At 38.8% G+C, this 25,638-nt stretch overlaps 1 protein-coding gene across 1 annotated transcript in view; it reads left to right on the top strand.

The window, feature by feature from the left end:
• SNAP91 (synaptosome associated protein 91) overlaps nucleotides 1-25,638 on the top strand; it is a 140,794-nt gene that overhangs the window by 99,523 nt on the left and 15,633 nt on the right. Inside the window, exons 16-25 of the mRNA XM_081828599.1 lie at nucleotides 2,601-2,708; nucleotides 3,362-3,601; nucleotides 3,776-3,853; nucleotides 4,024-4,095; nucleotides 4,535-4,618; nucleotides 5,885-5,968; nucleotides 14,271-14,405; nucleotides 16,049-16,198; nucleotides 20,101-20,131; nucleotides 21,027-21,138. Of these exons, the coding sequence (XP_081684725.1) occupies nucleotides 2,601-2,708; nucleotides 3,362-3,601; nucleotides 3,776-3,853; nucleotides 4,024-4,095; nucleotides 4,535-4,618; nucleotides 5,885-5,968; nucleotides 14,271-14,405; nucleotides 16,049-16,198; nucleotides 20,101-20,131; nucleotides 21,027-21,138 (1,094 nt within the window). The remainder of the gene's footprint in view (nucleotides 1-2,600; nucleotides 2,709-3,361; nucleotides 3,602-3,775; nucleotides 3,854-4,023; nucleotides 4,096-4,534; nucleotides 4,619-5,884; nucleotides 5,969-14,270; nucleotides 14,406-16,048; nucleotides 16,199-20,100; nucleotides 20,132-21,026; nucleotides 21,139-25,638) is intronic.

Here is a 25,638-nt window from a genome sequence, read left to right as displayed (position 1 = left end):
CCTCCTGTCCTTAAGAGAAGTTCTTTTTTTTTTTTTTTTAAAGATTTTTATTTGTTTATTTGACAGAGAGAGACACAGTGAGAAAGGGAACACAAGCAGGGGGAGTGGGAGAGGGAGAAGCAGGCTTTCCGCCAAGCAGGGAGCCTGATGCTGGGCTCAATCCCAGGACCCTGGGATCATGACTGGAGCTGAAGGCAGACGCTTAATGACTGAGCCACCCAGGTGCCCTTTAAGAGAAGTTCTGATGGGACTAGAGGAGTTTGTAATGTTTAGTTTTAAGTAACAGGAGAAGCATTAAAAGGAGATGACAGGGAAGGAAAAAACCTCTTCTGAGGACATGGTTACAAATATGGGTTTCACCTACTTACATGTAGGTGAAAATTGGTAGGTAATTGAAGAGGCCAGCCCATGGATATTTACTTGACCCCAACACTGATATAACTGGTGTTTATTCCATCCAACAAAGACGAAACAGTAGAGTGTGACATGGCTCTTGACGGTGCAGCGTAATAGCTAAACACACAAACCTCCGTCAATTTACGACCAAATCCTGACACCACCATTTGCCTGTTTGGTGACCTTGGTCAAGTCACTCAGACGCCCCAAGCTTCTGTTCTTATCTACAAAGTGGAGATAATAGAACCTATATTGTGAGATAGTTACAGGAATTAAATTTAATAATGTCCATAAAGTATTTACACAGTGGTGCATACTCACTAGTGACTGCTATTACCATTTTTACTAGTTCTAGTATTATTAGCCTTGGTTCAAGGTTTTATGGGAATAAAAAGAAAGAAAACAGACCTGACTTGTGGCAAAATACTTTCAGCGCTGCCAACCTCCTCTTACACTCTCTTGTGTTCTGCCCTGGTTCTTAGGGTTTTCATATTGCTCTAAGCCCTCTATTACAGTGGCCTTAGCATTGCATCTGGGGAAGCAAGCCTGGCCTAGCCACACTCCAGTATTATTTGGCCTCCCCCCTGACAGACCCTTGCTCCGAAAACATATTCATCCTTGTGTAGCTGAGGGAAGCAAGCAGATCAAATAAGTCTGTAAGATATGAATAACTGATTGTCTCATTGTGTCTTCTAAGGATATTTGTGTTCTTTTTTTTTTTTAATTTTATTATGTTATGTTAGTCACCATACATCATTAGTTTTTGATGTGGCGATCCACGATCCATTGTTTTCGTATAACACCCAATGCTCCATGTGGTACGTGACGTCCTTAGGATATTTGTGTTCTTGTAAAGGGCCTTTCACCCCAAGTGACCAATTTATTGTTTGTTGTTCCACTTAATGCCGGGCCTCAGGACAGGAAAGCAGGAAAGTCTGTTTCATACTAAGATCAGTTTCAAACATGCTGGGTTAAACTCAGAGACAAGTGCCTTCACTATAGGACTTCCTAGAGCCTAATGTATACTACGTAAATCTCCAAGAAAAGGGATATACTGTGTAGCATTTCACAAGCATATATGATAAATCCTTAACAGCCAGAGGAACAGTGTTCTAGGGGACACTTGTAGATATTGTGGAAGGCAGTATTTTAGGATGAGAAGTCTAGCAGGTAAGTGGCAGATTCTAGGTGGATATTTCCAGGAATTTCTTCTCAGCAAATCATGCTAATGATAGCTTCATTCTTTTGTACTTTCGAGCTATCGAATCTCTTTGAAGACTCCAGGATTTTTTTTACCAAATTAACATGGTTTACTGACAGAAACACATTGGGTGCTGTTTGTACACATCAGCCATTTATATATTGGGCATTTATAAACTGGGGCTGCCTGTATGTTAACGGATTTTCTGCTATAAATAGTGATACGCTTACAGTCTTAAAGCATGAAACTATGTTTTTAGTTTGTTGAAAATAGATCATTTTCTAAATAATGAGAGGAATACAATATTTTAAAACAACGATAAATTTAAGTTGAAATAAAGGCATTATAGTGTCATCCCCTAGTTTTGTTATCTATTTCCTTAAATCCTTAGTTGTATCTGAAAATGTTTTTCAAGAATAACAAAGACTTAACTTTCTTATGAATACTTAGTAAACCTTTCATGTTAACAGTGTTTATGCCTGTACTAGACCATAAAACTTTTTTAAACTATAATTATTTGTTTACATTACCATCGTATGTTTAATTTTATTGCCATTAAAGAAGACATCTGTGTTTGGTAGAAACCACCAGTCAAAGAGACATCATAGTAACATAGTGAATAAGTGCTCACCGGCCATGAAAGATTAATGTCTTAAATCACTTAATAAAGTTATTTTTTGTGTTTTAATTTTCACATCCATTAATTTCTAATGTTACATAAAACATGCTTCTCCGAGCCCTTATACAATGGGAATCGTGTTACCTGATGGATCCTAACAGGCCTCAGCAGTATGAACGCTGTACCACTTGCATGTAACTAACATGAAGGAGCGCAAAGAATCACGATTTTGTGACCGCCAACAGTGCATGGGCCGTAAGAATGCATTTGAAGAAATTCATGTTGTATAAGGGAGCCTTTTCTGCAATTTAACTTGGTTCTTTTACTATATTTTCTTCTCTTTTTATTCCTTTAATTTGTGTTGTTTTAAAAACCGCACCCAAGATGCCTTTGCAGCTTCTCCCGGGGAGGCCCCTGCAGCATCCGAAGGGGCCGCAGCGCCAGCGACCCCGGCCCCCGTAGCCGCCGCACTTGATGCATGCTCAGGAAATGGTGGGTCGATAGTCGCGAGCAAGTCTGTTGTTTTCTCTGTCCCAATGTGAAACTCCCGTAGTGAGATGTGGCCATATGTTCTCCTGACTTTAATTTCTTCTGAGTATAAAGGATCATTCATCGTAACTGAATCAGTAGCGCCGGCACTTAAAACATTAAGACGACCAAATGCATACTCATCAAAATTGACAATTTCTCAAGATTGACAATTTTTGTCAGTGCAAGTATGCTCTCTTAATGTTTTTTTGGTCCCCTCCTGCTGGATTGTACTCTTCTGTAGCACTGAGTTCTACTATATAGGCATGTTTTAGTGAATTTTCAAAGCTACCAAATTGCCCAGATTGAGGATTTGAAGAACAATCTCTAATCCTAGACCGTAGGCTCATCTTACATTGAAGCGTTTTAGTTTTTTAACTTGTGTTACCTACTAAATTTTCTTTTTTTTTTTTTATAAAAACATCCTAATCACTGACCGTTGCTAATAGGATAGTAGTTCAGTCCAGGCAGCCTAATGCCTAGCTAGTGTGTGAATATCTGCATAAGGTGCCTCTTACCCATAGTTATGATGCCTCTCTCTCTCTCTCTCTCTCTCTCTCTCTCGTCTCCTTCCTTACTGATGCTATATGTGTGTCTCCACCTTCCTTTTCCAAAAGACCCCTTTGCCCCGTCTGAAGGTAGTGCAGAGGCTGCACCCGAGCTGGACCTCTTTGCAATGAAGCCACCTGAGACCAGTGTTCCTGTAGTTACCCCTACAGCTAGCACAGCCCCTCCGGTTCCCGCCACTGCTCCTTCTCCTGCTCCCGCTGTCGCAGCTGCCACCGCGGCCACCGCCGCCCCCGCCACCACCTCAGCCACCGCCACCGCCGCTCCTCCTGCTCTAGATATCTTTGGTGGTAATGTTTCGTTGTTGTTGAACTCTCCCTCGGGTGGACCGAACTCTGGTACCCGAGATGCCCTGCACACACACCCGTTACTGCATGACCCCGTGCTGATGCACAACTGGGAGGTGATGCTGTGCCAGGCTGGTCTGTCCAGTAGAGTAAAGGCATGTGTGTTCTTGGTCTTAGATTTGTTTGAGGCCCCTCCGGAAGTCGCCGCGGCGCCTAAGCCGGATGCTGCTCCTAGCATAGACCTGTTTGGTACAGGTAAAACCAAAGCCACCCTTTTTTTTTTGAACATTAGTTCCCCCCTCCCCGATGTTTTGATGACTGAACTCTTGATGCTCCCCTGTGGTAATGCATTTGTTAGATATTGAACTTTGATTTCCGCTTTCTACTGACCTCTGCTTGGTTTTGGTTTGTTTCACTTTGGGAAGACGCTTTCTCCTCTCCACCACAAGGGGCCTCTCCTGTGCCTGAGAGCTCTCTCACTGCTGACCTCTTATCCGGTGAGTGCTTCTGCCAAGGCCAAGCCTTCTGAGATGTCTGGTGGGGGTTGTGTGTGGAGAGGCGGACACGAAGACGTGCAGGTTTGTCTGGACTTCTTTTAAACTCAAAATTCACTTGGAAAAGAAAAAAAAAAAATCTCATTTTGGCCCATCACCAACCGATGAGGTTCATAATTTCCAATCTAATGCTGGTGAAAAGAGACAACTCCCCCCACCCACCCGCGCTAAAACCTCTGAGTTCAAGAAGTCAAATGTTATTTTCTTTGGGAAAGTGTATATTTTTAAATCCATTTGCTTTGTCTTAACTGTTAAGACTGTCTGCGATCTTACTGCCCGCTGTTAAACACGAAATCCCAGGAAGCCATCTGTCAAGGCTCATGCGTGGCTTTATTTTCCCTTGGGTGACGTGTGATTCTTCCTGTTGTGTGCTTCACTGCAGTGGATGCATTTGCAGTACCGTCTCCTGCAACCACTGCCTCTCCAGCAAAGGTGGACTCTTCAGGCGTGATAGACCTTTTTGGGGGTGCGTACCTCTCCTCCTTCAACACGTAAACAATCTTTATTTTTTTCCTCCCTCAATTTCTACATCTTCTCTTTCATTATATTCCATCATTCTTTCTTTTGACTCTGAAGTTATTTCCATCTCTTAGCTGTAAACTTAAGTTTTTAAGATCTTTCCCATTGCTTTGCCATCATCATCTTCATCCTCATCAGTTCATCACAATTTTCAGTGCATGGCCTAACAGAACCAGATCATTTTTCATTCGAAGTCTTTGTGTCTTTAACTTTCTGTTCATCCTAATGTAGAATCAGCTGGTTGGAATTTCCTTCTACTGTTCTTCCTTGGTGAACCTGATCTATTGGCTAAATCAGCATTTCTAAGTTCTTAAAACCAATATAAACGTTAACTAGATAATTTAGAATTGAAAACAAGCCAGTCGAAACTGAAAACATAAGCCGTACAGCCATACATTATTCCGTAGGGTTTATTGAGCTTAATGTTTTAAAATCTTCCCAGAGAACTAGGAGATGTTTCACTGGTTTAAATGTATTTTCCCCTTCCTTTATATGTTATCTGACGGCAGGGAGATGTACTGAACTAACTCTTGCACTACTCATTAGGGTGATGCATTTAAAGTCATTTAGTAGCAGTAAACTTATAGGGAAACGTACAGATTTGAAGTGATTTCTTCATGAACATCCACAAATGTGTATGCCCCGGGCTCAAATGCCATTCTTAGCAAGTTAAACCACACTGAGTACCTTACCTACTGTATGTAGAAGCATCATGGTATGTGCCCTAAGGGGTACAATGGTGTCACAGTCTCTGACATGCAGAGCTCAAAACTCGTGGCAAATAAACACTGAACTCTGATAAATGGGTACAAGTGGAGCTGCTGCTGCTGCTGCTTGAATTAAGTCTGTTAATTTTTTTTCTAAGTTTAATAGAGTTCTAAATGGGAAAATTCCATTGTATTGCCTTCGGGCAAAATTTTTTAAACCTTGGTCCTATTTTAAGAGATGTCAGGATTTAGTCCAAAACTTTTATTCTTTAAAAAAGAATTGTCTTACAAAGGGGTGTTAATCTGAAATATTCTAGAACTCTTTTTTGAGAGAATAAACGGGTCAGAGCATAATTCAGCTCACTCAATCATTTCAGTTATCCACAGGTGACAAGCTCACCACACAGTGTCATGTCTATGCATTTCTTGGCAAAACACTTAATTTACTTACTGTACTTACTGTTTACATTCTTTTACTTTTTTGCTGCATAATGGATAATGGGTAGATGCATTTGGAAGTAGTGCTTCTGAACCCCAACCTGCACCTCAGGCTGCTTCTAGTTCATCAGCATCGGCAGACCTACTAGCTGGTAATTAATTAAATTAAAGTAAAATGGTATTTTGTGGAAGTTAAGTTTGACTGTATCTTTATAAGTAACAGATATGTAAATTTCACAGTGCATGTTTTCTTTCCCTTTTGAGACATAAAATTGAAAAACAAGACACTGTCTGATAGAAGGTTATTTCCTAGGATTTTATTAAATGAGTATTAAAATCACAGTCGTATACAAGTCACCCCTGTGGTTCCTGGGATGTTCCTAAATGCCTTACTTTCAGTTAGCCATTTCTTTTTGTTTACTAAAAAAGTAATGTGCTTATGTAGCGAATTTTATCTTGTATTGCCTGTGCCCATTTTTTAAGGAATTTCTGTGGAAAGATACCATTATGTTTGACAATTGATTCTGTAACATGAATCACTCTAGGAGAAACTGTCAGATTTCTACCGGGGTTGAAGCTGCTGCTACCTGTGCCACTTTTTTAACTAGTTGGGGGTTTTTTTGTTTTATTTTGTTTTTGTTTTGTTTTGTTTTTTAAAGATTTTATTTATTTATTTGAGAGAGAGAAAATGAGAGAGAGCACATGAGAGGGGGGAGGGTCAGAGGGAGAAGCAGACTCCCCGCCGAGCAGGGAGCCCGATGCGGGACTCGATCCCGGGACTCCAGGATCATGACCTGAGCCGAAGGCAGTCGCTTAACCAACTGAGCCACCCAGGCGCCCCTGTTTTGTTTTGTTTTTGATCTGAAAACCTCTAGAGAGAAATCCCAGTTCAACAAGGACATAGTGTGGAGTAGTCTGGTCCAAGATGCCTAGGATTATTGCTTATTGCCAGGATGGGATAGATAACATAAAAGGGAACATTTCAAAGACTCAAAGATAGTAAAAGTCAACTATCAGACTTCCCTGGAGGCTGGGCGAAGAGTGCTTAATGATAGCTGCATGAGAAATTACTGTTTTTACAGGCAAAGCGTTTGCCATTTGCGAGACTGCAGTCGTCCGTTTCAGGGTCAGGTTATCAGTCAGACTCACAAGACACTGCTGGCTTACCTCACCCTGACTTTACTGAGAAGGGGACGCAACAGGAAATGCGGCGGTGGCCTCACAGAGGCCTCAGATACTCAGATGCAGCTTCCAGTGCCCCTCCCCAGTCACCACAAGGGATGCATTTTGGTCATGAGGTTGGCAGGGGACTGATGAGGGTGTGGGTCATGTCGGCACAAGGAAGTTGCCATGTTTAAATTTCCTGCTTTTCATGTTACCCTTGAAAGAGTTGGCGGCCGGGTCTTATTTTTTCATGTAATGAACGGTCCTGGCCAGCTACGGCAGGCACAGAACATCCATTCCTGGATTAGTAATGCGTGATGACCTCACGAAAGGACGCTTGTCACCTTTCAGTAGTGTAGGAAGTTTGGTATGAGGTCCAGTCTTCTCTCAAGAGGCCGGCAAGGGTAAGCACAGCCCAGCCGCTACCCTCCCCTTTCATCGGTCATTCAGACTGGCTATTTGGCCATCTTTTTTTTTTTTTGAAGATTTTATTTATTTATTTGACACAGAGAGAGAGCACAAGCAGAGGGGAGCGGCAGGCAGAGGGAGAGTGAGAAGCAGGCAGAGGGAGGGGGAGAAGCAGGCTCCGCACTGAGCAGGGAGCCCAACGCGAGGCTCCATCCCAGGACCCTGGAATCATAACCTGAGCCGAAGGCAGACGCTTAACCGACGGAGCCACCCAGGCGCCACTTGGCCATCTTTCTTAGGGGCAACAGTGGTTCATCTGTGTTTGTCCTCTCCTCTCCAGACTACCCTGGCTAAATATGACACTCCTGGTTGCTGAATCCACTTCATACCAGTGACTGCCAGCTGGTATTTTCCTGAATGGTGAAGAACCAGGGTTCCACTGTAATGTCGCTGTGGACTTTGGAAGCTGCAAATACGAAAAGAGGCAGGGCACTTAACACAAAACACAGTTGTTTATTTGGGGAAAAAATACTGGCTTACCTGGCTTTTCTCCTGGCCTGGGTATTCTTCATCGCAGCTTCAAATTGGTCACAAAAACCTTCAAGCTCTTACAAAACCAATAACCTTAATTCTGGTTTTCAAGATTCATCAATAGGTTTTTAACAAGCCACAGAAATACCATAGTTTTAAATGGCTATTTGAGGGAAATGACCTTGTCAATTTCAATGAGATTACTGATTATAAGCCTTTGGCTTTGCAGTTATAATTAAGGTTGAGATGGCATAGGAAATCAAATGTTCTGGCATTTTGCAGAGTTCTAAGAAGTCTCTCTTTCTCTCTTCTTACACAGACCCCAAAGAGGGGTTGAAAGCCTATCAGACAGCAGCCTGACAGGAGCCTGGTCCACCATGTTGAGCACTTCCAGGGCTGCAAGCCTCCCTGTGCTTCCAGTGCTGAAACTTGAGATCTTGTGTTTCCAAAAAAGCCAAAAACACTGGAAGTAGGTGCAGAGAGGCTGGTCAAAGCCTATGGGAAAAGACAATGTTCCCTTCCAATTCAAAGTCAGAAGTCAGTGGCAGAGCCAAGAGATTTGCTCCTGGGGGTGAGACAGGGTCTAAAACACACCTGGAACAAATAGGAAGAGTTTTGTCGCCTACTGCCAAGTGCAACATCGGGGACCTGAGCCTCAGCTGCACAGCTCTGAGGGCCAAAAAGGGAAGTACACAAAAAGTATAGGTTAGAACACTTCACCAAAATCAAGCTTAAAATTGCTCAATTGTGTTGCCTATCCTGAAATCTTAGTAAAATGGGAGAGAAAAGGAAAAAATCAGTGATGAAAGTGACAGTGTCATTTACATAGGTTTTACTGACTGTACACTTCCCATTTTTTCCACCGCATCATCTTGTGACTTTTTTAGTGATGGGAAAGTATTTTGTGCACCTTTTCTTCTTTCTCTGTTTTTTTTTTTATTTAAATCAATTAATTTTAATGTAAGTAGGAGTGAATGGGTTCTAATGTCTAGCTTGCTTTACAAACAATTTTTATAATTTAATTTGTACATATCTGAGTCTGATTTACATGGCACGAGCCAACTATTCTTTTACCTTATATCCTGATATAAGAGATTTTAAATTCTAATTTCTCTAGGTCTTAATTATTTGGGCTAGTTTTTCATACTTCTCTCTGTTCTGCTTATAGAAGAATATTTCTCATCCTTGTTTAGGTAACAAAACAGCAAGAATCCATATTCTCATTGAAGAATATCATGGAATATTAATATAATCTTATACTATGAGCTAGAAGCAACTTTCCTAGCCAAAAAACCCTGCTAATGTACACAGTATAAAGTCCCAGTGACATTTATATATTTAATCTAGCTGACAGTGGCTATTTCAGAGTTTTCAGATTGCCCAGACATTTCTGTTGAATGAATATCAATGGTAGAACAAATATTTGGGGCACTGTGCTATGGTAATTTGCAATGAAGCTTAATGTGTGTTATACTTTTGTGTGTATCTATGGGGAGAGAACAGTTAAGTCCACAAGCTGTTGAAATGAAGAGGAAGTTGTTTGTTTTTTTAAAGATAAATGAGCCCAATCATAGATAAAAAGGAAGTCCACAAATAGCAGGTTCAAAGTAGGAATTTGAACTAAAAAAGAGAGAGAGAGTTATATTCTGTGAGTCTTTAAAGTCTTCTGTTATTGGCTTTTAGTAATGAGAGTATTTTGTGGGAGAATAAAAAGGAAAAATAATACACATACACATTAATGGAAGGTATAGACTCTCTAAAAGTAACGTTGGTTGCTGAACAGGGGCTCTTGCTCCTCAAATTTTTTTTGAGGGAATAAATTTACATATATGTAACTAAGGGAAATGCGATAAAATGATTTTTAGAGGTTTTTCAACTGAAAATTAAGAATCATCTCAAAATTGGGGAAGAAAGCTTTGTCAAAATTGGTATATAATTTAAAACTAGAAAACAAAGCCTAAATGGATAGTCTTTTAAATTGGGCATATATCTCATAAAAACTGGTTATTCTTCTTTATTCAAATTTACTTCTAGAACTGTCAAATAATACCAATCCCAGAATTGAACTGTGTATGAAATATCATCCTAGTCATTTTCTACCCCTTGAGTAAAAATTTCACATTCTGTTTGGTATACCCAAAGTGGTGAAACTAGAGAATATTCTAGAAAAGACATCTGTTTTGGCCAATGAGAACAGACTCAAAGAATAATTCTCTCCAAATCATTGAGATTATTGGTAGGATACAGATATTCTCCATATCTCAAGTGAAGTCTGAGTAGAAACTTGAAAGTTAAGTTTGTGTCAAATAAAAGGAAATATTATTTCATACAGTGAAGAATAAAGCTCTCAAACTCCTCTTCAGATACACCAGCTAAAAACTTAGACGTTTGAGATATATAGATTACTGGATGACAGACGTAAAAATGGATTATTAAGGGAGATTAGATGTATTATGCCTAACTTCTGAGGTTGACATCAAACAGGAAAACCATGTTCTTCAATAATAGACACGATTCTGGGGTGACTGTACCATAGATTTGTACTAGTATAGGAATGTGCCACATCCTATCTTTAATTCCAAAGGCAGGGAATAATATGAGCCCTTTGTAGTTTTGCATTCTCTGTTAACCAAATGACACAGATGACTTTTTAGCAGAGCCACAGAGGTCTTTGAACGGGTTTAAAATATAAAAATGTTCAGTGTGGAGTTAATAACTAATAATATCCACTGAATGGGAAGATCTACAGAGAACCAATTCTTTCATACTCTGGGGTGGAGGGAGCAGTTTGAAACGTGTCGGACAAAAGGGTATTAGTTCTAGAAATATTGACTGTCTCGGATTGATCTTAGTAAATGGAATGTGTTAACAGCTGATTATATTACAGAGTAATTGAGATGACATCATCTTTTACATAATGGAACGAATCTGAGTGTGAAGGTGGTATGTGTGGGAGTGTGTTTATCTACCAGTGGTTTTAAAATTTCACTCTCCTGACCCAAGTGATATATCAACTGTGACTGTCAGTTTTGATATGTCTGTTAATAGAACTTCCTTAAGTGTGTTGGCTGTTCCCTTTAGGAAGGTAGATTCATAAGACTACCTGTGACAAAAGGCAGTGTATCTGTAGATGGTTGAGCACTTGAAGAGAGACGGCGATTTAGTTATAGTGTAAGACAGTCCAAATATGCCTGTAGGATATCCAGAAGCCTACTGATTGTTACCTTCAATTCCACAGAACATCTTCCTTAGTATAATTTAGAACCATATAGAAAGAAAGAGTAGTGGTTTGGGTTTTTGTATTACTTACCTCTATTCCAGGCCTCTAAAACTTTTCACTTAACAGGAGGAGTTTCCTTATTAATGTCTATAATATCCTATTTAACCTTTCATTCAGAGTATAGCAATAGGTTTTTTTTCTTTAAGACAATCAGTTGGTTATTTTGTATCACAGCTTTTTAATTAGTCTAGATTTGTGAGGGAGGCACCTACTTCATAAGAACTGAGTATAATGGGAAAAAGTCATCTTTCTAGATCTCTGTCAAGTTTATAAGCCTGCAGGAAGAGTACAACTCTGGAGTCATTCCTGGCTATGGAAAAGACGCCATGTAGTATTGTGGTGAAAAACCCAAGCTCTGGAAGATTGCTGTGTGGAATCCTGGCTCTCGTTTGCCATCATTTGACCTTGGACAGATTATTTAACTTCTCTGGCCTCAGCGTTTTCATCTTTAAAACTTCACAGAGTTGTGAGGATTAAATGAGCTAATATATGGTTTGGTTTGAACAACCTGCTGTTTTTGTGGGACCAAAAGGGTCAAATATTAGCAATCCATATGGTTCATAAGGTTCAACCTAAAAAAAAAAATGCTTAGAATTGTGCCCCTGGTGGTACGTGGTGAGCCTCATGCCAGTGTTGGCTTTACCTTCACTTTGTTAGAGAAGTCACTAATTTTTTTTTTCATTATTCACCTATGGACATGATCCACTTATCTTATGAAACTCAGTAGTACTAAGCAGATGAGCCTTGTGTAAATGTCGTTTTTCTCTTTCTATCACTCAATCCTGGGTGGATATGTCACCTTCCCTTTGCATCCCTTTTTCCAGTCATGGAAAGATAGGATTGAATCAGATGATCGGAACGCTTTTTCCAACACCAATATGCTGTGATTCTAGAATAAATTGTCTCTTCTTGGTCAAGTTTGAAGAAACTGAGAGTCAAGAACAGTTGTTTCCACATTCACCTATAACAAAGAGAACCACACCATAGAAAAATTGCCTAAATTAACCACAGCCATATTCCAACTTGAGGTGTGGGATGTTTCCCAAAAGTCAGCTTTAACACAGCCATCAATCTCCCTAAAACCAAGCAATCCCGTCCACAAAAATACTTCTAGCCCATTTTTGTTTCATAATATCAGTTCTTAAAGATCTGGAGAATGTCTTTTCTTCAGTTAGGAAAGTTACATAATGCCTATGTCACTAAAATACTAAAATTACGTCGGGGTAGCCACTGTGAACTTTAAAGACCATCCTCTTTTAGGTAACAGTTTTCCAAATTGCATTTTTTTCATACATATACAAGAAAAGCCTAAACTTGTATCATTATCAGTGTCTGGGAGCAGCATGACTTGAACGTTATTGCCTGCTTTAGAAAACAATAGCCGGAGAATTTCAGTGGAAGTAATTTTCAGACTTATAAATGAGTTCTATAGAATGAAAGTTTAAGGATTTTTTTTTTTAAGCATTCTTTATGTTTTTGCAAGCAGTTTGTGAACAAGAAGATGTGGCTAGATTAGAAAGGAATATTTATACCCAAACTGAATATAGAAAAGACTTCTGGAAGTAACAAATTCTTTGGTAATAGAACATCTTCCACTGTCTTACTGAGAAATTGCTGCCTTCACTGGTTGTGTGTTTTATACAGAAACAGTACAGAGTGAGCTTTGCTTCTGCTTCTATCTGTCGTTTGAGAGAAATTATTTGCTTCCAGCCTTCAAAAGGTAAATAATTTGAAGGCTGGTTACTTTACAATGGAATTTGATTTCTCCCCACCTTTTATATTCAGAAGTATCTTTATTCAGTAAATATTAATTCAGTGTTTTAGGCATTATGCTGAATATTAGTGAAAAACAGGAGAAGACAGTTCCTGACACCAAAAAGCCATCCCTGAAGCAGAGGCTGGGGATGGAAATAAGGACATGTGATGGGAATGGGATGGAGCTGTGTATCAGATACAGAGGACACAAGAGCAGAGCATGTAACTCACACATATTTGCAGTGGGAGGGGCGGGCATAGCTGTGGCTAATAGCAGTGGGTGACAGTTTCAGTCCAAGAGGCCCTCCTGGAGTGAGCATCTGACTCCCCGTGATGGTGTTAGGGATGCAACCTAGTTTGCAGGCAGGGGAACAAAGACAGAAGAACTTGATTGCTGTACAAAGGAATCTGCATTACATGAATCTGAAAGTTATGGAGAGCCAGTGAAGGACGTTAGAGAAGTAACTTTGCCAACGTTTTCTACTCAGAAAGATCACTCTAGCTGCACGGCAGAGACTAGATTGGAGGAAGTCCAGACTAGATGCAGGAAGCCCCTCTGGGTGGCTGTTTATAAATCCTGAGAACTGATCTGGGGGAGCCCACATTTAGCAGGAGCAGCAATGGGACTAGAACATGTATGAAAGTTATTAAGGAGGATTTGGTGGCAAAGTGCATGCATATTTTTCTGATTTGTATTTTATTATTACACTGAGCCAATGTGTACAACTAAGCATTTTCTAGCTACCCAGTATTGTGCTTTGAAGAAACAAAATTTTGATATAATGAAATTATCTCAGTTTTAACCCTAGTGAGACTTTTTTAGCTTTAGGTAGCTAGGTCCATTGTAATAATAGACTTGGTTGCCACAGGTTCTCTTAACAAGAGTATATATTCTTAAGTGCTATCTTGTTTCTAACGAACTTCGATCTCATTAATACATGACAAAACTGGCCGTTCCCGGAGGGAAGGTGGGGGGGGTGAAATAGGTGATGGGGATTAAAGAGTAATTTATCATGATGAGCACTGAGTCACGCATCGAGTTGTTGATTCACTGTACTATACACCTGAAACACTAGTGTAACACTGAATGTTGTACTTGATTTTAAAAACTAAATGAAAATCTTTTAAAAATACATGATAGATACCAAGGCACATGAAAAACTTTTAAAAAACTAACTTCCCAGTTTTACTGACTTCTCATCTATCTACATGCATTCAGTCCCTCCTCAGTCTCCTATAATTTGTCCTGTTTTCCTGACCTTTACCTACCTTTAGTTGTTTCTGCTTATATTTTTCTGGAACTGTGTTTTTCCCAGGATTTGGGGGTTCTTTTATGGCCCCTTCTCCATCACCAGTGACTCCAGCTCAGAATAACCTGCTACAGCCCAACTTTGAGGCAGCTTTTGGAACAACACCTTCAACTTCTAGCAGCAGCTCCTTTGATCCGTCAGGTAAGGCAGTGATTTTTCAAATGTTCATTTTTTCTGATTGTGTAATAGCCCACCTAAGGTTAGTATGATATCAGGAATCTTACAAGCAGATACTGAGTGGTGACCTGGTTTTAAAACTTTAATAAGTCTCTTATTCTGTATTTTAAGTAAATATTTTCAGTACATTTTGGAAGATTTAAGGATAACCTGTAATCCTTTTCTGTGTTTCTGTTTTAATTTTTAGCAGAAATCTAACACCACACACACCATCTGTTTGCATGAGCTTCCATGCACGTGGTTTAGAGGTGGTTAAGGGAAAACAAACACTTTACACAGTATCTAGATGTGTGGACACTCCCACTGCTATTGCTTACACCCTCTGAAGCTTGCATGGCCCTCAGTTTTATGAAGTTGGGACACAAGTAGTATTCTTTGCCTGCCTTTAATCTTTCATCCTGCTGTCATTTTGTTTGTATTCTCTTCCATTCTACTCTTCCCATGCTGGGTCCTTACTACAAATTTTCAATTGGTGAGTTTTTGGCAATTAAATGTGTTTCAGAAAACACCCTAAATATATCCCCTGCCTGACAATTTGGTTGCTTCTATTGCCAGTGCTGTCTTTTTCCAACTTAGAATTATTGTACAATAGTGTTGATGATAAATGTTCGAAGTTTTTTAATGAAAATTAACTACAAAAATTTTGACATGGATAAGATATTAACGTCAATTTATGCAAATCCTCTGAGTCTGTATTTTGAATGGTCTTTCTGTATTCTAGGAACTAAGCAAGTTGGTAATTGGTTATATAGTGATCAGGACCCACCAATAACAGCATGATTCCCAATAGTTAAAATAGTTTTCCCTTTAAACATCCCTTTAAAGTTAGAACCAAAATTGACTGCTTATAATGAGGGGGGGTCAAAATTTTTACTTCTAAAATATGGTCAGCTGTTTTTCAGATACTTACTACTACATCCTGCCCAGTAGATCAGGTTTTATTCCAACACCGACTTCATAGGAAACCAGGAGATCCAGCCTTCTTTTCTCATTTAAGAATTGTTTTAAAGATAAGCATTGTAGAGAAAAAAGATAAGCATTGTAGGATTTGAGAGTAAATTATTTAGGCTTTGCTGTAAATTACTACCATTTTCAATAAAAAGCATTTCAGCGATTGTTTTTGATAAGCGTATCAGTGGCTACCACTTACTGACTGCCTGCATAGAGCAGGCATTATAATAAAGACATATATATTATCTAATTTAATCTTCACAGCAAAACCATGTGGTAGTAGTACCCTCCCCATTTACAGATAGAAAACTAAAGCTCAGGTGGTAACTTTCTCAAAGTCACACAGCTAGTGAGGCATGCAACTAAATTTGAGCCTAATTCCAACCCCAAAATCTGTGCTCTTTCCTGTACATTACACAGATTTTTTTTTCCATCTTTGTTTATGTGTACTAGTATTTCTGTACTTTATGAGTAGACATATGTAGAAATGTTCTTCTTGGTGTTATAGTCATAAAAAGTATGGATGACATGCCCTCTTTTGTAAGATTGTATATTCACTTGTTTTATCGTTTTTCAGAAGATAATTTCCCTTTAATTTTGCATATGGCCTTTTTTTCCCCCCTAAGCATTCTGAACCTGGTCTATTTGATTTCCAGTGTTTGATGGTCTAGGTGATCTACTGATGCCAACCATGGCACCAGCCGGGCAGCCTGCACCCATTTCAGTGGTACCCCCCAGTCCAGCTATGGCAGCAAGCAAAGCCCTTGGGAGTGACCTTGACTCATCTCTTGCCAGCTTAGTAGGCAGTGAGTAATACAGTTTTTGTTTTGATTTGTTTTTTACTGCATCATATGCAAATTTTTTTCTCTATCTCTTTATATGTATTTTTTTCTGGATTCACTTGTGGGTGAGTATATCAAGGAGTGGACAGAAATTCTTAGTGCTTTACCCAGTACAGTTCCTTGGAAGATGAACAGTGTGCCATTGTCTCACAAGCTGTCCCCATGCCATTTTTAATCTAAATTACTACAGGTATAATTAGCATATGAAAGTGTGAAACCAAGTGCATTATGTATAGTAAGTACTTAATTTTTCATTTCACTTGGAAATAAGAACATAGAGTAACTTAAATATTGACAGTTGAGCATCCATGTGAATTTTTTTTAAAGATTTTATTTATTTATTTGACAGAGACAGAGAGGGAACACAAGTGGGGGGAGTGGGAGAGGTAGAAGCAGGCTTCCTGCTGAGCAGGGAGCCTGATGCGGGGCTTGATCCCAGGAAGGCAGACGCTTAACCGACTGAGCCACCCAGGTGCCCCCATCCATGTGAATTTAAGTTACTCACTGAACAAATATTTATTGAGTACCAAGCATTCTTCCAGGTTCTAAAGATAAATCAGCAAACAGAATAGGTATAAATTTCTGTTCTTAGGGTACTCAGCAAGGGGAGAGACAAACAAACATTTTCAAATAAATTCTATAGTATGTTAGGTCATATAAGCACTATGGAGAAGAAACAGACCAGGCAAGGAGGAATTGGAAATGCTGCAGAATGGGAGTTAGAGTAGGTCTCACTGAGAAGGTACAGTTTGAGCAACGATTTGAAGATAAAAGGATGAGCCACATGGATATCTGAAGGAGAATATTTGCAGGCAAAGGAGACAGCCAGTGCAAAGGCATTGGGGCAGAAAACTGCCTGGTATGTTCAAGGAACAACAAGGAGACCAGAGGCTGGAGATGGACAAGTGAAGGAGAGAGTCCTAGGAGATGAGGGCAGCTGGTATAAAGATTGACCTTTTCTTTTAACTCTGAATTTGATTCTTCATTAAGGTGAATGGGTTCACCACTGCAGATACCTTTCACTTTTCTCAAGGCTTTAAAAGGTCCTTGATACAGACTTTTTTTCCTATGAATTATCCAGTGGACATACTTTTGCTTCCCATTCATTGTTCCTGGTCTGGACATCCATGAAAATGCTTTGATGACACCCATGGAGAGGTTATTTGAGTATTTGTTCCTACTCTAAAATTTCATCTCACTGAAGGATGGTTGCCAGTGGTAACTGCTTTTGCTGGCACTCTAATGTGTCATCCAGATTCTCCTTTAGAAATAAAGGATTTATACCTCTTAACTGCTGAGAGTGCATTTTTTATTGCAAATGGTAGTAAGAGAGAATATTTTTGAGTAATTAAATTGCTATGTGTCCTGATTATAGTAATGATTACATGAATTCATGTATTTGTCAAAATTTATAGAAATGTAACAACTCACCTCCCCCCAAGAAAACACTGATTTCCACTATAGGTAAACATTTTTTTAATTAAAGTATCTTCTGGGGCACCTGGGTGGCTCAGTCAGTTAAGTCTCTGACTGTTGATTTCAGTTCAGGTCATGATCTCAGGGTTGTGGGATCAAGCCTCGCGTCACTTAGGATTCTCTGTCTCCCTCTCTCTCCCCTCCCCTCCCCTCCCTCTTGTGCTCTCTCTCTCTCTAAGATAATAATAATAATAATATAATTAAAATATCTTCCAAAACTGAAAAAAATTATCTACATACTCCTTACCAATATTCTAGTTGGCTTTTTTACAGAAATTGACAAGCTGAACCTAAAATTCATATGGAAATGCAAGGAAGTCAGAAGAGCCAAACACTCTAAATAAAAAAGCATAACCTTGGAAGACTCACACTTAATGATTTTAAAACTTAACTGCAAAGCTATAGTCATTAAGTGGTACTGCTGCATGGGATAGACATATACCCCAATGGAATAGAATGACAGTCTAGAAATAAACTTATACATCTGTGCTCAATTGATTATCAACAAAGGTGCCACGACAGTTCAATGGGAAAAGAGTTGTCTTTTCGACAAATGGTCCTGGGTCAGCTGGATATCCACATGCAAAAGGATAGAGTTAGCTATCTTGCCTACTCTAAAATAATTAATTCACAGTGGATGAGAACTAAATGTAGGAGCCAAAACTATAAAACTCTAAGAAGAAAATGTATTAGTAAATAAATCTTTATGACCTCAGATTGGGTAATGTTCTTGCTATGACACCAAAAGCACAAGCAACAATAGATACAAATAGATAAATAGAACTACGTTAAAATTAAAAACTTCCGTACTGCAAATGACACTATCCAGAAAGTGAAAAATAACCCACAGAATGGGAGAAGGTATTTGTAGAACATATTATCTGATAAGGAATTTATGCCCAGAATGAAGAACTCTTACAACTCAATAATGAAAAGACAACCTAATTTTAAAATGGTCAAATGATTTAGATAGGCATTTCTCCAAAGAATATAGACATGTGGCCAATATGCGCATGCAGAGAGGCTCTGCACCAGTCATCTGGGAAATGCATATCAAAACTGCATGAGTATCACTTCTCACCCATGAGGATGGCTATAATCAGAAAAGACAATAAGTAGTGTTGATGAGAATGTGGAGAAATTGAAACTCTCTAACATGGCTGGTGAAAATGTAACTGTGGAAAGCAATTTGGCAGTTTCTCCAAATGTGAAACAGACTTACCAGTAGGCAGAGAGTGCATCACATGAGTAGCCTAGAAAGCTCTTCCACCACACCTCTGCTCAACTTTGCTCAAATCTCACCTTCTCCATGAGGACTTCCCTGAGCACCCCGTTTAATGCTGCCTGCCCCTCACCCTCACCCTGCCTGACCAGATCCCTCGTACCCTGCCCTTCCTTTGCTTTTTCCCATGGGCTTTCCTATCACCTTCTAGGGGCCTATGTAATTTATTATTTTATTGTTTTATCATCTATCTCACCCTATTAGAAAGCAAATTTCTCCAGGGTTGGGATCTTCATTTTCTTCACTAATATATCCCAAGTGCTTAGAACAGTGCCTGGCATCTGTAGAGGCTCAATAAATATTTGCTGAAGTAATACATGAACTGAGATTAGAGTAGAATGAATAAGCCAGTTCTGGGGTCCCCAAGACCACCTTCACTCAGAGATTCGCTAGGACTCACAGGACTCAGCACATGGTTGTACTCACAGCTAAGATTTATTATAGCAGCATAGTAAGGACACACAGCTGGATCATCAGGGAAAAAGACACAGCAGAGCTTGGATGAATCCACATACCGACTTCCTTACGCTCTCCCCTTCCCATGAGGGGAAAAGCACAAGAAAATGCGGCAACACGCGTGATGGTTCCTGCCCGTGGAAGCCCTGTAGAGATTCCACACCCAGGGGTTTTGTTGGATGCTGATCATGTAGGTCCTCTGTGCCTAACATGTCCCAAAGTCTCAGTCTCACAGAAGGAAAGCAGGTGTTCAGCACGAACCACACTGTACAAACAGCTTAGACACAATAAGCCACCCTTATCATTAGGAAAAGTATTCTCTCAGGATAGAGAACAGTTTACTAAGCTAGGTTCCCAGATGCCAGGCACATAGGCCTTTCTAAGAGAATAGTCTCGAGCCTGCTATGTTTACTCTTTTCTAGACACCAGTTGACATTAAATTGTGATCCTTAAGTATAACGTGAAGTAAAAGAAAATGTTAGATTTCTGAACATGTTTCCTAACATAGTTTCTCCTTTGTAAAATTGAATACAGTCATTCTTAGGCAAAATATGGACTTTTTCTAGACCTCTGACTCTTTGATCTTTTAAATGGCATGTCATTTAAGCTGAGTATAGAGGTTTAAATTCTGCTTTCTTTTATCCTTTTATAGATCTTGGAATTTCTGGTACCACATCCAAAAAGTAAGTGTTTTTGAAGTTATCTGGTTTTCTTGTGACAATGTATTTATATTTATTTGAGACTATTAAACTCATTGGAGCAATAACTCACTCTCAGGCTAGGTAATTTCAAAATTCATTTTTATTACATTCTGGATTTTTGTTTTTGTTGTTATTCTACTAGAACTTCCAAACTGTTGACTCTGCAATGAAAAAGGACAATCTATTTCAGTCTCCAAGATTACCACTAAGTTAGGCTAGAAATACTTGGGAATTATGGTTTGAGTGCTTTAATAGCTTTAAATTCTAGAAGCTTTAAATTCTAGAATTATTACACTGTTCCTAGCTAATATTGGTTTTAAAAAGTCTCTCATGAAGGGTCAATTTTAAGGAGGATAGTAAGAATAATAAACAATGTGCCTTTTCTTTAGATGCACTTCTCAACATTTCTAAAATTGGGATGCATTTTACAATAGATGTATCTTACAATTCACTGTAATGCAGGTTATAGTCATGATGTAGTTGTGTGAAACCTTCTGATGAGCCCTCTCAGATCTAGAAGTGCCATCATGTATGAAACAAAATATAGGTATTTGACAGAATACAGGTATACAGTTTTTATTATATACTTATTTGGAATTTCTTATAACCAGTGAGGAATGCGGTTGAATTTTGTGACACATTCTTCTATTGGAAGTGATAGGAAATTCCTGTTACCACTGGGATCCAAACTCTAAATGATTTTTTTTTTTATCAAATGCTTTTATGCTTTCTTAGATATAAGACTCCTTTATAATTTTTAACCTTTCTCTCAATAACTCAAACAGACTGCTTCTAACCCCAAGTTATGAGCCACACACACTCTCTTCTGATTAGTGTCTTTTAATACTTTTGTGTGTTTTTGCCCGCTTGATTTTAGGGGAGATCTTCAGTGGAATGCGGGAGAGAAGAAGTTGACTGGTGGAGCCAACTGGCAGCCGAAAGTAGCCCCTGCCACTTGGTCAGCAGGCGTCCCACCAAGTGCACCTTTGGTACGTAGCCACTGGAGGCCAGGGCAATGCCGACAGTTTGCCACTTTCCTAGTGTATAGGACCAAGTGTACTTTGTGTAATTTTGCTACTGACATTTTATTTTTTCACCCACATGGAAGGAACCTAAGCCAGAAGCAATATTTGCCAAAATGCAACTTGCAATGACTTTCTATTTAATAAAGATTGTGACCTATTTTTTATTTTCATTATTTCAAAATAGTATTTAAGCTTCTTTAGCTATCAGTTCTATATTTACACAATTATGGAAACAACTTTTCAAAAGTCTTGAACATCATTGATCATTATCTATATTTTTATCTCCTTTCTTGCCCAAGTTATCTGATTGTCTTAATAAGTAAGGAAAAATGTTTTTTTCTTACCAGAAAGATGGGGCAGTTTTCTATCGTGTAAGTGGACTTTCATTTTAAAACCCTATTAATTCTGCTCACCATTTTTTTAAATTGAAGCTACCAACACCATCTTTTCTATAAAATTTAAATAGATTTCATTTTTGTGTATTAAATCTCGATTAATACCATCGTTCACTCTGGAAAGAGCATCTCACTGGAATTTATTATTTTGTGAGATTTGAAACCACAAAAAAGACATTTCCAGGATAGGAAATTTACTGTTTTCCTGTGTATGCCCCATTTTTAGCAAAAACAATACTAGTCACTGTTTCCCAAGCTTATTTGTAATTTCACCTTGGCTCACTCCCTGCCCCTAACTCACACTCTTCTCTAAGGCTTTCTTGATGCCATCTCTCCTTGTTGCCTGAATTAATTCCTAACCTCACCCACCAACCCCAGCCAAACACATGGAAGTGAATTAATATAAATTAGAATATAAACACTTCAGATGCCATTAAAAGTAATCATGCTCCATAAATTAAATACTTGAATTTTAGAATTTAAAATGTTTTCTTTTAAATAACTTGATAAATAGTAATGTTTTATATATAAACAGTTTTATTACAGCTTAATAAATAAAAATAAGTTTAAACCAATTGGAAAAAGACCTTTTAAACTAAAATTTATCACTAAACAATACTAATAGTATTAATCGAATTACAATTTATACCGTAGTTTCTATAAGAAAAAACATTCTGGGGCACCTGGGTGGCTCAGTTGGTTGAGCGACTGCCTTCGGCTCAGGTCATGATCCTGGAGTCCCTGGCTCGAGTCCCGCATCGGGCTCCCTGCTCGGCAGGGAGCCTGCTTCTCCCTCTAACCCTCCCCCCTCTCATGTACTTTCTCACTCTCTCAAATAAATAAATAAATCTTTAAAAAAAAAAGAAAAAACATTCTGTGCTCAGTATTGAGTTCTCAAAACCTCTAGTCTCCTTACCCAACCCCATGGTTGTTAGTTAGAATGAGGGAAATTTAAGGACTAATATTCTCTGCCTTTGGTGAGCTCAAAGTCTGAAAGATCTTAATTTTAAGATGTAATTTCTAACAAATAACAATGAGAAAATTGCATATTGTATCTAGGTATTTATCTCCTTAAATATTTCTTTGGATTATCTTAAAACAGTGTTTAAGAGGACCATACTTAGCTTTAAAATAAGGAGTTCCATTTTAATTTTACAAAGGATACTTAGTAAAAAACTATATATCTCTTAAACTGACCTGTGCCCAGGATGACCATATAATTTATTGTCCAAACCAGGACTCATTTTGAGGGTGAAAGGAGCATAATTATTACCCTGGACCTCAAGCGTTTACCTGTAGCTGGTGGCCCAGATAGATGCTGAGACCATAAGCAGATAGTTCTCTGTCTTAGGGGGCTGCACTCCGTTCTCAGAAACAGAAACATTTGAGAGCTACTATCTTGTTGGGGATAGAGGGAGATTCAATAAATGTAAATAGAATCCCTAAAGAAAGAAAGGGCTTCTTTAGAACTGATCTTATAAATCTCTGAATACCACATATTGACATCAAATCTCACAATTTATATTATCATTACCAAATTAAAGGAACTCATTTTCCTATTCTCTTCTATGCAAAATTAGAGAGGTGCCATGTGTTCTGAGAAGTTTATACTTTAGTGGTGTTGCCCTTATCAGCAGGATAAATCTTTTAATTGCTTTTTAACAGGTTGATTTCAGAACAGTCATGGTGATAGGTGCTAACAAAATCTAAGGTAGACTGGAGGAAAGGGTGGTGAGAATATGGGTACTTGGCAGATCAACTGTAGGCTTAAAACAAAAAGTGGTTGAGAGCCTGAAGTGAAGGTGGAAAGGAAGACAAAAAAGAAAATTTCAGGTAGAATCCACACTACTGGTGATCATTGTGAATGAAGCCAGAAGACAGTGGTTGTCCACGTTTCTTTATGGGGCAGTTCACTAAGCAATGAGGCCATTTAACCAGGAAGCAGACAAAGGAGAACTACTTTAAAAATAGTATTCAGGGACCCCTGGGTGGCTCAGTTCATTAAGCATACAACTCTTGATTTTGGCTCACATCATGATCTCAGGGTCATAAGATGGAGCCCCACATTGGCCTCTGCACTGGGTGTGGAGACTGCTTAAGATTCCTTCCTTCTCGCTCTGCCCCTCCTCTCTCTCTCTCTCTCTCAAAAAAAAAAAGTAGTAAGTTGGAGAGCTTACTTGGTCAACGCATTTCCTGAGATCAAGACTGTAACCATACAAGGTTGGGAATTTATCAGATACTTAACAGCTGTTTTGCTTCTTCAGGACAACAAGGCCACTAATTATCTGATTGGCAGGCACCGTCACCGAGAATGAGAGTAATATTCTCCTTGTTTTTAAAACTCCAAAACTCCTTATTTTTATTTATGAAGCAGAAGACTTTAAGTTGTTTGTAATTAAACTCCAGAGAGGAACAGACATTATGCTTTAGCATAAAATATCCACAACAGCTGTGGAAAGAAACTAGAACAACAGAAATAATTTATCAGGAGGGCAGAGTTAACGTGTAGTTCTGTTTCTTTTGTTTATTTTCCTTGACATTTTAGGCAACAATATAAAGGTGGTCAAATGCAGAGTTATTTTATCTTTGTTAAGATAAAGTCTTAGATACAGTCTATGTAAATTCACTGCCCTTTATCCCATTTACTGCAAAGCTCTTCTTTAACAAAGCTCAGGCTTTGCTTTTACTTCAGAAATTATTCTGGCTTAATTATGTAAGAAGGCCTCTGGCTTCTCCCTCCAGCCAGTTCTTTCATAAGAACTCTCTTCCACTTTCCTATTCCTTAAAATATGTTTGAGTCTCCTTTTCTAAGAATATTCAAGAAAAAGAAGAGAAATGACTGACATAAGACTTATGCCTCAGAAGCAGCAAAGCAGTGTTTCCATATTTCCTGATAATCTGTAGACCTCTCCTTTCAAATAGGAGATGAAAGGGCAGATGTGAGGATGCGCATCCTCCTGCTGCCTTTTAAAGTTTGTCCTGATCAACAAGAGCTAAGGTTGCTCTTCCCAGTTTCTTTCAAATTTCCTTCAGTTGCTGCTTGGAGGTGCAGCTATAGAATTTGTCAGAGCACAGAACTCAAGTTAGATCTAAAAATTGTTAACAGGACTTGAACACTTGAAATATGTCTGCTGGCAGGGCTCAGTCGTCATGGCCATCAAGGACCCTGTGTTTCCACGGCTACTTCTTCCTGTTTTCCAATGCACAACAGACCTCTTAAGTTTTCATCAGACAAACTGGGAAGATACTTGAAATTCAGAAATATATGCATTTGGCAAGAGACCACAGAATCCACAATTCTTTCCCTAAAAACAACATTTTCATATGCCTACAGAAGAAACATTCAGTTGAACATTGAAAAAGAAAACAAAAAAAATTAGGATAAATAATAATTGGGGAGTAAATTATTAAGAGTTAATCTATTTGGGCAAAATAGCAAACTTAGACTATCTTTAAATTATTTGACCCATTTATTTGCTCAGGAATTTCTACAGGTTCATTTCATTTTGATAACTAATAAAAACCTTTTTTCTTTCATATCCTGAAGTTCTAATGATAACAATTCTGGTAAATAATACAGTTATCACTGTATGATACAATCCTGGTAAATGATAGGATTCTGGGTCTGGTGAATAGTCTACCACCTAACCTATTGAAATGATGAGTAAAGAGTGAATCTGAAAATATAAGACCTGTAGCATAGGGGAGGAAAAATAACTTGCCCTCTAACTTTCTGAATTCTTGGTTGAGACTCCTATAATGAAAGACAGGTTAGCAAAAGAAAACAGTTTAACAACATGTATACCATATATATATGTATGTATAGGGGAGCTACCCAGGGAAAATTGAGTAACTCCACAAGGTAGCCTAAGCCACTGACTTCAACACCATCTGCAGCTGAAGACAAAAGCAAGCAAGCTGTTCAGTGGCCAGGCTGGGGGAAATTACCAGGAAAAGCAGGGTAATCGAAAGGTAAGATTTGTTTTGTAGATTTCAGGCAGTATCTTCTCCATTGATAAGATCCTCTTGTGATTTAGTCAACCTTCTCTTCCTGCTGCAGTGGGAGAGA

Source organism: Leptonychotes weddellii, chromosome 8, assembly GCF_054177405.1.
Source record: "Leptonychotes weddellii isolate Sample4059 chromosome 8, ASM5417740v2, whole genome shotgun sequence".
Classification (NCBI taxonomy): Eukaryota; Metazoa; Chordata; class Mammalia; order Carnivora; family Phocidae; genus Leptonychotes; species Leptonychotes weddellii.
Note: the sequence above shows the minus strand (reverse complement) of the source record. Positions and strands in the feature narration are given on the sequence as shown.